Source organism: Stegodyphus dumicola, chromosome 9, assembly GCF_044657685.1.
Source record: "Stegodyphus dumicola isolate Sdum_Otavi_A_Nest chromosome 9, ASM4465768v1".
Lineage (NCBI taxonomy): Eukaryota > Metazoa > Arthropoda > Arachnida > Araneae > Eresidae > Stegodyphus > Stegodyphus dumicola.
The window spans coordinates 116,228,750-116,246,178 of record NC_140776.1 but is presented as its reverse complement, the minus strand read 5'-3'; the positions used below and the strand labels follow the sequence as shown (position 1 = coordinate 116,246,178).

Here is a 17,429-nt window from a genome sequence, read left to right as displayed (position 1 = left end):
TTTGCAAATAAAAATGGAATTAAAATCGCTTCTACTGCCAAGTTTTATTTACGAAGTCAACACATTAGCTTACGACGCAATCAGATTACTTCCTCTTCAATATAGGATAACTACGCATCTACAGTGCTCCGTCGTTTCCTTGTGATTTTATTATGACAATTAAGCCGGTAAGGATAGTTTCCTGCAGCCTGAAACCTCAATGGAAAATTTAATTCAGCTCTTCAAATGATCGTTTTGTGATAAATCCAAGATAATGTGAAAGAAGTGAATCATCAAATTTCTTTTTTCAGTGTTTAAAAAATAACAGATCATTATTCTGCTGTGGTGTTTTGCAAGTGCTTCAAAAAAATAATCACGCATAGTGTTTACAGATTGAAAGTAATCTCTCGATAAATTGAGAAGTTCGAATGCCTAGTAAAAAGGAATATTGAATTTGCTTCGCCGATGTCTACAATATTTAGAAAAAAAGTGCTTTAAATCATCAGTGTATTACCGTTTAGGAATTCAGCATTACAGCGGGTTCAAGGTCGATCCGAGTTAGTGTTTGCAAGTATGTGCGACAGGAAATTATTTGCACTTCCGCTTTTTCAACAGCTCAAAAATTATTACATTCGTGTGAATCTAGCTCAGGAACTAAATTATTTAATGTGCTTCGGATTCTATAGTTTATATTTCAACTTTGGTTAAAATTTCTGCAATTTGTTTTGAGAAAATCTGAAATTCTTGTTCATTAATTTTTTTAATTTTTCATAATTATGTGTGAGCAAATTAAGTAATTAATTTTAAGCTATTTAAATTATTCATAGGGAAGGATATTAAGATAAGTTTTTATGTTTTTGAAATTTTGTTGAGAATTTTGAATACAAATTTTATAATTATTCTAAAAATGAAGTTGGTGTTAAAAATAAATGAAATTAGTACAGATACGTAATATGAAATTATGGTAAATGCATGTAAAATTTATGGGTAATTGTATGTTAAGTATAGTGTATGTCGAGGTATTACTGGGTTCCTAAGCAGAGGCCTGTAATTACCTCTGTACAGTTGTTCCCTTCACTCTCTTCAAGTAAGATAATATTGGAGGCACTCATTTTATGAATGTGTGTAATTTTTTTATATTATTATTATATTTTTATTATGGAATGTATTAGTGCAGTTCGCAAAGGCCAGTTACCTTATGCAAGGAATGGAGGCCTTTTCAAGTAACTGCCTAGGCACCCTGGGCCACCAGTGCAGAGAACACACTGGTTAGCTCAAGAGGAGAGCTCTATTGATGGATATGTTTGTTTAGAAGTATTGCGAGGCTTCCAGTTTGGTAATATCAGGAATTGTAAATGAAAGATGATAACGGTGAAACCATAAATTCCGAAAATCTTAATCCTATTATTTATGATGTTAAATTATAATTTATCAGTATAGAAATAAGTATCATAAGTATTTATGTGGATTACATTTAATTATAAGAACAAGAACCTTCCCTGAAGAATTATGATTATGTGAATTCTCAAACAAAAAGACTTTTGGACTGAAATGCTGAAAAATTCAATAGGACTCTAAAAATTAAAAATTTATTTAAAAAATAATTGATATTTATAAGTTATACTTTTATAGAATCAAAATTTTATGATTTGTGTTTTTCTTTTTTATTTGCTAATGCTTTAACTCTCTCTTTAAAAAGGCTTCTCTGTCGCTACGCCTTTTTCTTTTTGAAGGGGGGAATATGTAAGATAAAAATGTATGAATCAGAATTATAATATAACTATAAACATTAATTCTTCCTCTCTATTCTAAAATCGTAATAACTTATCTGCATTGTGTCATTCAAATTAATCATGCGATCTTACGTAACCGTTTATACCAGATGCCTCTTGACAACCAATCACCGAATTGTAAAAAAAAACTTTTCTCTTCGCGTGCTTCCATCTTTCATAACGACGCACTTCAGCTTTTGCTCTCTACTGTCCTAAGATGTAATTTTGCTGGCTTGCTTTCTATCCCAACAATATCAAAAATGTAAATCTTCTGTGGAAAGGCACGACTAGAGTGCGAAGTGATTATGGCCACAAATATCAATTGGAAATAAAAATGGAATTAAAATCGCTTCTACTGCCAAGTTTTATTTACGAAGTCAACACATTAGCTTACGACGCAATCAGATTATTTCCTCTTCAATATAGGATAACTACGCATCTACAGTGCTCCGTCTTTTCCTTGTGATTTTATTATGACATATATATATATACATATGTATGTATAAATACAAAGCAGCCGATTTCACCCATCCTATCTTACTATTAGTAAACATATTTATTTTAATTTATTTTGCATTATATATATATTTCTGTCAGAGTTGCTAAATATTTTTATAGTATTGCAGGTTGCCCCGAAACTGCTATTTCATGTATACACAAAGCATCTCAAGCAGCATTATTGTATGGATCTTTTGGTTTGCTTGTGGCTGATTGGAAAACTCTGCCACATCATCCAGCATTTTGTTTTAGTTGGCCTGGTATCGTTCTCAACCTAGGCATGGCTTGGAACTGTTCTGTGCATGAAGTAAGCAAATAGTGCAAAGTATAATTTTATTGTGAAGATTGTTCTTAAGCTGTCTTAGTTATGATGTTAATATGTTTAAGAATGTAAAATTGTTAGAATTAAGAAGCTATATTGTTGTTAAGAATTTAAAATTGGAAAGCCAGTCAAAACGTTGCACTTATGTGAAATAAACATGTATTAAGCATATACAGTAGTTTGTTTTTATTAACATGAAAATTTACTGCCAGAACTATGTTTTTTCTTAATCGCCCTCTTCAAACATTTATCATGGTATGGAATAAGTATCTCCATGTCATTTTGAAAGAAATCTCATTCTGCATTTGGTAATCATTCATTGACATCTGTTCCTTTCAAATTCTTTTATGAGCTTGAATACATGGAAATTATGGTGTATGAAATCTGGATTATCTCTTTGAAGGGCAGGAAAAAGCAATTAACTTTTTCAGCAAAACTCGTGCTTTATTTACTATGTCAGTTGTTACAATGAAATTATTTGTGACAATTAATTACACATATTTTGTTCAAGATGTGTGAACAAAATGACCACTTTTGGTGGTTTGTCTCTGTGCCCACCGCCCACAGAACACATCTCTACAAATCAGTCTCTATCATACTCATGGAAACAGTTTTCTTTTTCAAACAGAGTGCAGCTTTGCATGTGCTGCATTCCCACACTGTTCTTACAGGCTTTTTGTTGGTGTGCTGCAGAGTGCACATTGTCGTGATGTTGTCTTCAATGGTTGATGCTTATTTTCTTGAAGATGGATTGCTGCATCATAGTATATATAAAATATAGTGGTGAATATCTTCAGAAACAATTACTTTTTTTTCACACTCTTGTAATGCATTGAGCATTTTTATGTTAGAAAAGCGAAGAGAACTCATCTGATCAGTGTTTATTAATGTTTAACAATGTTTTTATATGAAACATTATGTAAAGTGAAGAAATTTTTTTATTATTAATTTTATGAATTGATTTATTTTGTTAACCTTGTTTCTCATTGTTATGCCAAGTTTCAGTTATGTTGTAAAATGAAGCAATAAAATAATTGATGCATCTTCATTTAATCTTTATTTAATATTATTTATTATTTGATTTCATTTAATCTTACTGTTTCAAAATGTTTATGCAACTTTAAAGTTACATTTATTTTCTACTTATTAATTTTCCTATTTTCCCATGTAATTTATATCACATTGAGTTTCACATGTTCGTTTATTTGATTCATTAGAGAATCGAGGGCTTATTAGTTTTTAATCGAGGGCTTGCGTTCAAAACCTAAATGGGCTAGTGACTAAAAGTAATTTATGTGATTTTGATAATTATTTATTTTATGAAGCTACATAAATTTCCTATTATTTTCTCATTTTCATATTATCCTAGGATATTGTTTACTATTTTTGTCTCTTTTACGCTCTGTAAGATTTAGTTTTAGTTCTGTAATAATGAATAAAAACATTTGTTTCTAAATCCAGATTTTATAAAATTATTTTATTTTGTGAATATTTTTATTTGTTTGTTGTAGGATTACTTACATGCTCGCTTACCAGAGTTGCTAAATCTTTATGTCTATCAAGATGTAGAACAAATTACTGGCTACTTGAGTGTTGAGCTGGGTAGGCTAGAAGCATTTATGCATCAGTCAATAATACCTAGCCAAAAAGATTCAACTTTGAATATTTCATCTTGTCAAAGTTCAGTATTACATCAGTTACTTATTGATCCTGATGAAGTTTCTTTAGAGAACTTTACTTTTGATTTGATACAGGTAAGTATCTTGGATGTATGATGCATATAAAATAAAAATAAGCCAAACTTTTAGGTGTTGTAAGCATATATGTATCAGTTTTTGGAAATAAAAAAAAAAAAAAAAAAAAAAAAAAAAAAAAAAAAAGGAAGGTAAGGGAGCAAATATTCTTTTAACGTTATGCTCCAAAATTATCTCATTCTAGCTGTTTTGAGTATGAATAATATAGGGATATTTTATTTTGTATTATATTTTACTTTAAATGTATTTAAAAAAATTCTTAGTTGGTCATTCTGAGTATTATATGTATGTATTTAACACTTTAGGGGATCTGCAGTACAACATGTATAAAGTAATCTGTATTCATGTTATAAATGAACAGATGAATGCTTGAATCTTATCTTGTTAATTTTAAAATTTGTAAATTGTAGGAACATTCTTTCCTAAACGCACACAAGAGAACAAGAGTAATTTATTTATGTTGTAGGTAGCCAAATTAATTAAAAATTGCAAATCTATGTTAAATTGCTTGAAATATCTCTATTTATTAAAAAAATTAAAATTTAAACCTTTTTATGCTTTTAGTATACCTCTGGCTGAAGCTGTACATATGACAGTATTTCCCTCTTAATGTATGCAAAAAATAATTATTTTTGTATGTAAGTTTAAAATTAATTAAAATTTGAATGAAAATCAGGAACAAATGTGTCTCATTTCAAATATCGGATGTTTCTCCTGCTAGAGGCCTCAAACTGTTGCTTTTAAAATAATACATCATTGAGATAATAACTTAAAAATATATATATACCCATATATTCAATGATACAAAACAGGACCTGTTCATAATTGGTGCTCAGAATTATGTCCTTTTGCATCTAAGCTCACTTGAAGGCATTTCTCCAAATGCTAGAATATTTTTTCAAAGTATTGTCATTAACATTTTGAAGCTATTGCTTTATGTCTTTCCTAGAACCAGTTGTACATATATTTATTAATTTATTTTTTACATTTTAACATAATGGTATAATTATTTTACATGGGGTGCACCATAAAAGCATCTATCTTTTACACAAATAGCCCTAGCCTTATTTGTCATAATGTAAAAATGTTGTTGCCATTTATGTACCTTGTTAGTGTTCCTGATAGGTAATTAAGTTTCTGACAGTGTTCCCAGTATTTTTGTCAGGAAGCCAGTTAATGCTGAGTCATTAAAATGCACTCCTGACCAAAATTATGTTTACATGCATGAAATCAGATTTTTCAGAAACTGAACTGTAATTTTATGAATTTATGTGAAATGATACATAATGTCATAATGCATAAATACTGAAGAAAGAAAATTAAGAGTACTGCATATGATATAAAACTGTAGCATGAAACAATAAAAATGGTAATAATATGTGGCAAGAAGTGTTAAAAAATTTGTAAAAAATTAAAGCTTATGAATTTAATATAGAACTCTCGAATTGCACAGACATATCATGATGTGTTTTCATACTGGCAATAATTATTAGCCACAATTTGGGGAATTAGGTCTATGTCCCCAACAATGTCGTCTTAAGCATTTACATATCTAGGAGGAGGATGCCTCCATGCAACTGCTTTTCTGAGATAGCCTTAGAAGTTCTCTATGGAGTTAAGATCAGGAGATTCTGCTGGCCACAGCATTCACTCAATGTCTTCACTTTTAAGGAATTCATCAATGAGGTTTACTTGATGTGGAGAAGCATTATAAAAGTCAGATTATAAAAGCATAAATAAAAGTCAGATCCATATGCACCTCTGAAAAGCTGCTAGCCATAGATCTGCTGTTGAAAACGTTTAGGGCTGTATGTTCATCAATCATTATTGCTCCTCATTCCCACACACCTGCATTACCAGAATGGTCACTTTCCACATTGTTCAAAGATTTTGCATATCTGACTCACTTGAGGTATAAATTTGTTTAGAATTCTACAATAAGACAAATCTCTTGATTCAGTAAAGAGAACATGGAACCACTGGTGTTCACTCCTGTTCTGACATTTTTCACACCAATTAAAGCAAGTCCTCATTGATTGTGATGATAGTGAGACACTCACCCTTGGCATTTTGATGTTAGGTCCTTTTTCATTAAGCTTTCTGTACATGATTTGTCAAACTACAATAGTTCCAGTGGCAGCTATAAGCTTGGAACTTAACTGCTTGTTACAATGAGCAATTTTCACCGGATATCGATATTGAAATGCTTTCCGTTTATAACTTTGGTCAGGCCTCCTTACAGCAGTTACTTAGTTCTGAAATTGTTTCCTTCATGTAGAGACTGTCTGTCTTGAATTATTTTTACATCTCACTACTTCCATGATTATGACTGTCTTCCCTGCTTCTGAATGGCTACTGACTGATGATGTGTCATTTCATGGATTAATCCAAATGACACTATAAGAGCCATTACAAACGGTTTTGAGTCTTTACATACTGAAATCAGATGCTGTATGTAGAATTTTTTTTTTTTTTTTTTTGGATAGTCACTTTCTGCAATGTGTTCAATTCACCATCATATGACATAATGCCTTGATTGCATATTAGAAACTGTTTGATGACTTTTGATTGAATGATGCTAATTAGGCTTGTCTCTCGCACATTCTGTTGCAAAAATTCATTACATTATTTCATTGAATATCATTATTTTTGGGTATGTAAAGATAAATTTGGGCATAGGTGTATTTATTCTTTTTAAAGATTCGTGCTCTAAAAAAAATCAAATTTTAGAAATTTGCTGAAGATGTTTATATTTGTGAACAGTATTTTGTTATGTGAGAATTAATTCTTTCTTTAATTTTTTTATTCTTTTTCCATAGCAAGTTAGTCGTCATGTTAAAAAATTTGAAGTAGACTTGTTGAAAGCAAAACCTAGCTGTTTTCAGCATGGTGAAGTCATTTCTGAACTGAGATTAGCAATGGAACTTCTTTTATTTGCCTGCAGGTATGCTTTATAAATGAATATTGGGTACACATTTTTTTAATAACTTTGTTCTATTCAGGGTATTCTGCGTAAAGTTGTAATAAAAGGACCTTTTTATGTTGTAGGAAAACATGGTGCTAAAATTCTTTTTTACATAAGAAGTGTATCTCTTAGAAAAATAGTTTCTGTAAGCAAAGAACTAGTGAAACATTAAAAAAATTGTTAATAGTATATATATTGAAAATAAGAATGCTGTTATAAGAGATAAAAACAACATACTTAACTGAAAGGTGTTGTTTGTCACATTAGGCAACAGTGTCAAGTAAGATGTGCTGAAATAGATTTTTGTTTTGATTCTGTCATCTCCACATGATTTCACATAAATAATAATCAAGTAAAATACGAGTAGTGCCACAGTGTACATTGCATGAAGTTGGAATGTATATCTTTTTATAGGAAATTGTTGATGCCTGTTGTCCTTTGATTCTGTAAATTCATAACATACAAAATATCTGGTTGTATTGATGAGAGGTGTATCTCAGTGTATCAATTATTTAATGCATTTTCCCATTCTCAGTTTATTTTATTTTCATTGTAATAAAATCTGTAATTAACTGGAAGAAAATTCAAGAAATTTTTATATGTGGCTAATATTATAACAAGACAATGATTTCATCCTTTTATTATGTCTCTTCTACTGCTGTTAATGTATTGTATCTGTGTAATGGGTAATTATTCCATTGTTATTATGTGTATAATATAGTAGCTATATACAGCTGTGCTATACAACAGGCATAACTTAATTGTGGCTCTTTGATCTCTTCAGTACAGTTTGTGTTGTAAGAGTCAGATGTTTATTTTTTAAATGTAATTACAGTTTGAAAGAGGTATCATGCTGTGATATTATTTTTTAACAATCAGTAGTTTAGTTTTTAAGATTATAACATGCTTAACATAAATTGGATAAAAAATTTAAATTGTTCTGTGTATACTGTTATTTAAAGCAGTAAACAAAAGATGATTAATTTTGTTTCTGTGAACTAATGTTTTTAGAATGAACAGTGGCTTTTGATATAGTAGAAAGGTAAAATACATTAATAGCAGGCTAAACCTTGAATCTTAATAAGTAACAGTATGAATGCTTATTGTTGTAGATTGCATAGAAGGCAACTAAATACATTTACTTATTCAGCTCATATCTAATGGGATTACTTAAATAACCTTGGTATTTACCTGTTGGTTCAAATTTTATTAATGATTGTTAGATGTATGAGGACAAAGAAAGAAATATTTTTTTTTTATTTAGAAAAATTAACAAAATTTTTAAAAATAATAAGTGCATCTTAATTACAATTTCTCAGCTGTGTTGTTCTTACCTCATTCGTTCATATTATTTTCAGAAATATGTGTGTATAATAAGAGTAAATTGAAAATAACTGGTGCTGTTTCTTAAATTACTGCAGTTATGTTTCATTCAAATGAAAATTATTTTTTCTTTTATAAAGATTATTATATCTCCTGATTTTTTTTTTCTATATGTAAAATGAAAAGTTAAAAATTTCTAAATTCTAGGAACTTACTTTTGTGAATGCAGCACAAGAGAACAAAATTTATTTATTTCAATTTAACACAATTAATTAAAAATTTCAAAACCATGTTAAATTGTTTGGAGTAGTTCTATTTACTAAAAAAAAGTTGTGTTTTTAAAATGATGCGAGTATCTCTGTATATATCTCTTTAAAAACCTGAATTCTAACACCTTTTTTTTTCCCTCCCTGACATGAAGTTTTGCCATTGCTACTATGCTTCAAATTCCCAAATAGAATTTTTGAAGAATTTTTTTTTTTTTTTTTTTTTTTTTTTTGCCAGTGCAATCCCCCTTTTTTTTGTGTGTGGAAGGGCATGCTGCAGCTTCATTGAATCTTTGGGGATTCATCATATTACATTTTGGGAAGAAATAAGTAAAATATTGGAATAATTGTAGTAACTTGATAACTCATTATTGATGAAAGATGCCACAATATGACTGAAAAGCATATGGTTGATTGCTTAAGTTTGTCTTCAGTTGTAATTTATTAATAAGAGTTCATTGTATATAATTTATTGAAAAGGTTCATTAATAAAATTATGCATCCTCTACTGTGGTTCTTAAGATATTATATGTGTATAAGGGATGAAGAATCCTAATTTTACTATCCTACAATCATTTTCTTTTGAGGTGGGGGCTGGAGGTAGATCTTTTGTAGTTTTCTAAATAATTTTATATCTGGTATCATAGGCCTGAAATATGTGTAATTATTTGATAGTCATGTAAAATCTCTGTGAATTCTGCAACAGCAAGAATCATTCAAAGTACACTTGCTCTTGCAGAATCTCTATTCACCTGGAAAATCAGAAAAATTAACAGTAGTAAGAGAAAATGTAGACCTTTTACATAAAGATTGTGGAAATGAGAACTTTTCCCTAAAAGCCTGTAAAATTAAAAAAAAAAAAAAAAAAAAAAAAAAAAAGTGTTGATCAATCTTTGAAAATAATAAAAAATTCATATTTTTGATAGTATACAATAAACAAAAAGTGCCCGTCTTCCCCCCTGAAGAAAAAAGAAGTGAGAACTCCTGCTAATGTGACTTTTTTTTTTGTCTTTTTAACTTATAATTAAGGAAATAAGGAATAATAGGAGGAATAAGGTGTTGGCAGTATTTTAAGTACCTCAGTGCCACATGACACTATACAGAGGTACAGGTATCCAAGCCTCTTCTGGGATTTGAACTCGGGCCCAACAATTCCCCAGCCAGTATCGCTAACCACTACACCAGTGTTGCTTGTAAAAATAAAAATTAGTGAAAAGGTATGTTAGTTTAATATATTTAAATGCTCCAAATGGTTTTAAAGATGTAGTGCAGTAAAGCTTGAAAATAAACTGATTAAGAAAGAATTGGTATGATAAATAATTATAAAAGGAATTGCTCCAAAACAAATCTTCAGTTGCTGTTATTTTTAATGAGGTATTTTATGTGTTAAAGAAATGATGCTTGAATGATGATGGGTAAATTCTCATCGTTAAAATATTTTCATGTTTCTTAAAAGAATGTGTTGGGTTCGAATTTCATAATTTATGGAAGTCACAAAATATGAATGCACTTACTTAAAATTTTTCAAGTAATTCAGTTTGTTCCTTGAAAGTATTAGTAACACTAAAAGTTAGATCAGTTTAAATTGCTGTTTAGTTTGTAACTTTGAATAAAGGTGTTTTCCCATCTCCCTGAATAAATATTAAATGTATTTTAATTTTTTTTTCTTATTCTTATTTCTACATTGCTAGGTAAATTTTTTTGGTGGTCTAAGTGGAGGTAATTAAAATTTTGCATGGGAAAGAATGTATTATAAATATGATTAATGAGGCATGAAATTAATTGCTCTTAGAAGAATAAATTAGAAAAAAACTTTTTATGAAAGTGAAATTGAAGTTTATAAAATGTCAAAATCTAAATTTATCAATCATCAATAAGTTTTTTATTTTCAATACTAGTTGTTTAATCTTTTTTTTTTTTTTTTTTTTTAATTTCTAGATTAAGTAGGATAATGGTTGCCACTGGTCTCAATCCTTCTGCCAGTTCCTGTGGATTAGCTGTGATAAATGTTGGAATAAATAATCTGCCTCCTATTGCAAGGACAGATATTGCAAATAAGTATGAATGTTTTATTAAATTTACTAAATATTTATTTGTTATACTTTTAATATTTCTCCTTGTAATCAGACTAAGCAATATATCTATAATTTGCTTCTTTTGTTTCTTGATTCAGTTATTTTAAAAACCATCAAAGTTTTTAATTTATGAACATCAATAATATGCTTAAATGGTACATTAAAATAGTAATTTATTAATTCAAAATTTTAGGAGCTATGCAATAAAATCTGCCTTTTGCAGATATAAACATGTTTAGAATCAGATGTTAAATTAAGTATCGACTCATTAGTAAAGAAAACATGAGACTATTGGTGTTCACTCCAGTTCTGATATTTTTTGCATTAATTAAAGTGGTCTCTTTTTTGTGGTGAAGACAGTAAAACACTTATCATTAGCTTTCTGGCAATAAGGCCTTTTTCATTATACCTTCTGTATATGGTTTGCCTTAATACAACAGTTCCAGTAGCGGCTGCAGACTTTGAACTTAACTGCTGAGCAGTAGACAGTGTTACAGTGGGCAGTTATTCTCAAATATCAATCTTGAAGCAGCATTATTCATATATGATATTAATCAGAACTCCTGATAACAATTCCTGAGTTCTGAAATTATTTCCATGTCGCAGAGACTGTCTTGAAATATTTACACATCTCTCTTCCATCATGATTGTCTGCTCTTCTGTTCATGTCACAGGATACTTTGAAGGCATGATAAATCATCTGAAATCCTTACAAACTGAAATCTAATGCTGTATTGCAGAAATTCATTCAGACAGATATTCGCATTGCACAAAATTCTTGATTCACCGTTAGATGACATAATGCCCAGTTTTGCATATCAGAAACTATTACTTCTGATAATGCTTATTAATTAAACTTTCATACATTCTCTGCAAAAATGGATTATGTTGATTGGGTATTTCATAATATATCATTATTATTAGGTATGTAAAGATAAATTTGGACATGAGTGTATTATGGAGCTATTGAATGATTCAGATATGCATGTTTCATAATAAAATTTTCTTATTGGAAAACAAGAAATATGTATATTCTCTTGCCACAAAAAATATGAGCCATTTAAAGAGGGCATAAGAAATTCATTTTTATATGCTGAAACTTCAGACCAATCTCCAGGCAGAGCAAAAAGAAAGATATTTGATATTTAATTCATCTGTTGCTTAAAAAAATATGTCCAGGTCCATAAAATTGAGATGACCCTTTTTAAATAAACCAACATTTATTTTTAACACCATTTCTTGTTCTCCTAATTTTTAAATGCAACTGTTTTTAAAACAGAAAAGAAAATGTAGACATCTGTGCACTTGATCTTTGTAAAAGGTGAATGCATTCTAGTTTGCATACATCTAATATCTGTTGGCCAGGCATAAAGAATAAAGAAAGCAAAATCAGCTTACCATTTGTTGATGATGATATGAGGGATTTATCCATAAATAATACGATGCAGATTCAAACACTAATAACATATTTATTATACTGAAACTAAAATAATATAAGCGATAGATACATTTTTTAACACAAGCACATACAGAAGCTTAATAATAACTAAAAAACAAGAGGATGATGGGATATATTAATATTACGTGATTATCATAGTTGACTAATGATAGTTGATGTGTCTTGGCATTTTTAGGGTTGCCAGAAGGGAGTTAGAAAAAAACATTTTATTTATTTATTCGCAAATGCTTGATTAATTTACAAGAAAGCATTCATGCAAGTGGTAATGTCAGTATCTCATCCAGGCTGTATGGTGAATTGATTGTTTGATGGCATTACTGTAATCATTAATGTCTGAATTAGTTGGTCAGCTTTTTGATGACATTACGGATTTTAAGAAACCATTAAAATATTGAATTTTTTCTTCTTTATTGTTGAGCTATCTGCACTTTTTTCAATAAATGTTTTTGAATACTGTGTTGTATAGTGAAAAATAAGTGAAGGAAATCTCTTATTACTTCATGGATTATTTCAATAGAGAAGCACCTGATTAAACTGACTGTGGAACAGTCTCGTAGACATTAAGTGTGTCTGTGTAATATTGATTAATCAGTAACAAAAGCATAGCTCTGAGTATTTCCAAATTGTTAACATGTATGCTCATTACTTTATGTAAAAACAAAAGGTAAACCAGTTTAAAATCTCATTCTAAATGTATGTTTATATTTCTTTTTCAGGTTGTTGGTTCTAATTGAACAATTTAGAGCTGTTTGGCTAAGTAGGAATTTACCTTGTGGCCTTGAAACATCTTTACATATGCTTAATAATCTATTGAGTAAATTAATTCCAGAAAATGAGCGTTCATTATATTCTATTAATGGAGAAGTGTCTTTCATTTAAATTTCTGTCAGTTGTGAAATGTTTACTTGAGGTGCTGCTATTGTTGTTATTTGATATGTCTTGGGATCAGTATATTTTGTAAAGTACAATGAATATTTATTTTTACTACACTTACATTTGTCCTTTTATGTGCATTTTAATATCTGCTCTATTGTACAGCTGTGTAAGTCTGTCATTTTTAATTTTTTTATTATGATTTTATGTATATAAACTTAAACCAAAAGATTTTCCACTTTTTTAAATAAAATTTGTCCACAGTTGCTGATTAAATAAAGTTTTGCTTTTTTTTTCCAATGCACAGAAAAAATACATCAGTATGACATAATTTTTATTATAATACAGATGAAAAAATTTAATTTTCAAAAAATTTGTACTACCATTGTTGAGCACAATAACTCCCAATTGCCCTTGTAGAACTGTGCCATTAGGTTTGCAAAATACTTTAACCATTTGAAGGCCACTGGTATATAAAATATACCGGTTGTTTGTCAATTTTTTAACCTCCTAAAAAATGCTAATTTTTTGATACCAAAAGCTATATTCATAAGTTTCTAGTGTTTCCTTTCGATTCTAAATGGCAGCACTACACTATGAATGTTCAATATTTTGCAGTTATGAAATTAATATACGTCGTTCCAAGGTATCATGTTTGAAGATTGATAAATTCTATGGGAGGGGAAGAAAAAATTCAAAATCTGAAAATATATGATGTACACATGCTGAATCTTATATATTTACTTCATTTCAGTCAGAAATGATAATTAACAGAATATTATTGATACGATTTTAAAACCAGTATATAATATATACTGGCGCCCACACTGAGGGTACCATGCCAACAGATGGCAGCACCAGTCTTCTCCTTTTCTACTCTGTGACATGACAGAATTTCTTTATATTATAACAGTTAATCATGCAATAATTTTTTTATGATTAGTTTATAAGTTGTTTAGGATGAAGAGATGGGAAGTTTATTGACTCTGCGCTAGGACTGAATACAAGTATATTAGTTTCTTTTATCTTTGTTTACTCCACTCGAATTTCATTCTTTTCTGTTTAGCTAAAATTTTCATTTCAGCACTTATCTCTTTCCCAAGAGAAAGACTCATTGATTTCAAAATTGCCATCTGGGGGCAAAACTTTACACAATTGTGGACGTTAAATGTGGGATGTTAGCTCCTAAAGACACCCATTTCTTCGTGTTTTCCAAAATCCTAGAATGCAACCAAAATTAAAAGAGGTGATTGACAAATAATTTGTCGTTTGGGAGTCACACCTTCGTCTCTTTGTGTGGAGAGCCCACCAGCGGCCGAGCGGTAAAGTCGCTGAACACTGGTAGTTCGTTTCGTGGTTTGAATCCTGCAAATGGGCTGGCTGCATGGCCGTTATCGTGGTTTTTCCCATGTGTAACATGTATACAAGCCAGTTTCCCTTAGAAAGTCATCCACAAAGGCATCCCTTCCCTTAGGCAGATAGCCCTAGTGTGCTTTGCCCTAATTAAATAAATCAAATAAACCCTTTGTGTGGTGCGATAAGATCACACAAAAGGAAAGCTCTCTTAAAATGGAGAATTGCATGAAATTAAATGCATGCTCTCTTAAGGTCCATCTCATAGTATAATGACAAAAAACTGCTGATTTAAATGCATGCTTTAGGGAAATTCTTTTTAATTCTTTGTTAATTTCGGACGAAAGATTAGGGAACACAAGAGAAATTTGCCCTCTAGGTTAGGATACAAATAGGTTGTTTCCAAAATAAAATTTCACAGTTGGTGAAAGGCGAGAAAATATATCTAAGGCCCATTTTAGATGCAAACTAAAATTTATCCAAAAGTTGAAAAGGAGCCCTTAGGAAGCCAAAGGGATTGAAAATCGGAATAAGAGCTTTGAGGTATATCAAATAATAAAATTGTTTAACACCGTTTCTACCTGAACAAAAAGATATATTACAACCTATATTTACAAAAAGAAACTCTTATGGTCCTCAATAATCTAAAGTGTGTGTGCATGGAGGGGGGGGGCGGCTCTTGCTATCATAGCATGAAGCATGGTTTTTTTATATATTATCTAAAGCATAAAATATAACTTCATAAATGCAACATACTTTCTCAGCTGAGTCGTAGTGATTCATTTTTCATTTTTAAAATTTTTCGGCTGAGTTATTACATCTGCTTGTAATATTATACTAGTTCAGTTACAGCATGATACAATTTATGCGTGCAGTGTTATATTTGCTAATTTTTTTTTATAAAATAATAATATTGAATTTAAGCCAAAGTAAAAAGCTTTTTACCCTTATTTTACATAAGTATGTTCAGCTGGTTTGCATCATCAAAGTGCATAAAAACATACATTTTATTTTTTAAATTTCTAGCAAAATTTTAAAATTTAAAAGTTTTTGTCTTCAGACTTACATAAATATATTCAAGCACTCATCTCTACAGACGCACATCAAAAGTACACAAAATTAATTTAAAAAACAAAAATTAATAATTGGCAGCTACCTGGAAAAAAATGTCTTAGAGGGGCACCAGTGTAAAATCTGGCTCTCAAAATTCAGGATTTTGCTCTAGATTTTTAATTTAAAAGTCTAAATGTTATGTCCTTAGGGTCCATAAGTTATAGTTCATACAAAATTTTACCACAATTTAAATTATTTTTATATACCGCCCTTCAAAAGGTTAAAGGTGAAAATGAGTACATATACAGAAAAGTGAATCCTTCACTGCTTAGAGGGAAAAAAAAGTAATAAATTGAGCAAGCTTGCCCATTTTTTTCTTCTTTATTATTCTGAAAACAATGTAGAATATCTGGCAAAGATAGCCTATTGCTTATTTATTTTAGAACACAAATTTAATGTGTGATTTCTTGACGCAGAACCAAAAGGACTTCTGTTTTCACACATACACACTAATCTTAAAATAAAAAAATAAAATTAAATAAAATAAAATTAAAAAAAAAAAAAAAAAAAACTCGTAAACTTTTCTCGTTGTGGATATTTAGTGCTATCTTTTGGAAAAAAGCTGATTTAAACATTTAAATGCAATGTCTCTGACAAAAAAGTGTTGGAAATGAGTCTGTAAAATACTAGATTTCACAGTTTATTGGTCAATATGTATTACAGCTCTTTCAAAAGACCCCTTTTAATTGTATTGCACTTAAGTTTGTACTTTTCTCAGTCCTCAAAATGTATTTCACATTATTTTTTGAAACCTCTTCAGGATTTGTGCATCAGTAAGTTGAAAACAATGACCTTGAACTAGCATGGAAATAAGATAGTGAAATGTTGCCATATCAGGTAAATCCACAGCCTGCATTTGTATTTTTTGAATTTATGACCTGAAATCCACAAACATCAAAGGGAACTGTGATCAAATGCATTATTGTGGTGCAAAATTCATCAGTTGTCCTGCCATAATTTAGATAATTTTCAGGAGATTGCTTTATGCAAATGATGCAGAGCCTTCAAATAATAATCTTTGTAAACAGTTTGGATAGCTGGTAGAAATTAATGTCGATCAACAGTACCTTGATTTTTGACTGACTGAGACATTGTTTTATTTCGTTTCGCTTCATTAAGCAGGCTGAATATTCAGTGAACAAAACGAATATTCATGTGAATGACTTTTTCATCATTAGTAACTCTTGGCCACTCAAATATGTTATTGGTTTTGGAATAAATTCATTGTTTTTAATAGCTTGAGAAGGTGCGATTTGCATATTCAAATGATTTTAAAAAAATTCTACACATGATCCATATGATATTATAACTTATTCAGTGATATCCTTATTGGCAAATGATAACTGTTAAGCTCCAAATCTGTGGCGTTGATCGCCATGTTGAGTATTTGTTGAATTGGATGGTCTGTTAGAGTGTGGTTCATCTTTGATCATTTTCTGCCTTCCTTAAAGTAAACCTTGAAAAAAAAAATTTTTTTTAAAGCATTGTCTATAAAGCTGTTTTTATAACGTTTCAAATGCTTTTGTAGCAGAAAAGCCATTGCAGAAATAAAATTTAATGCATTTTTTTTTCTCAGTTACATTTGCTATTTAGAAAAATTGCCAAAATAAAAATTCTTTATTCATTAAGATTAAATTTATCTGCTAATGCTAAAAGAAAATGAAATCCATATTATTG

The 17,429-nt window shown here is 29.8% G+C and overlaps 1 protein-coding gene across 2 annotated transcripts in view; it reads left to right on the top strand.

The window, feature by feature from the left end:
- Positions 1 to 16,263, top strand: part of LOC118188987 (uncharacterized) — a 116,171-nt gene extending 99,908 nt beyond the window's left edge. For both annotated transcript variants that reach the window (XM_085823953.1, XM_085823954.1), the window contains 5 exons: positions 2,370 to 2,556; positions 4,083 to 4,325; positions 7,145 to 7,269; positions 10,818 to 10,937; positions 13,130 to 16,263. In XM_085823953.1, the coding sequence (XP_085680079.1) occupies positions 2,370 to 2,556; positions 4,083 to 4,325; positions 7,145 to 7,269; positions 10,818 to 10,937; positions 13,130 to 13,292 (838 nt within the window). In that variant the 3' untranslated portion in view covers positions 13,293 to 16,263. The remainder of the gene's footprint in view (positions 1 to 2,369; positions 2,557 to 4,082; positions 4,326 to 7,144; positions 7,270 to 10,817; positions 10,938 to 13,129) is intronic.
- Positions 16,264 to 17,429: the final 1,166 nt, after the last annotated feature.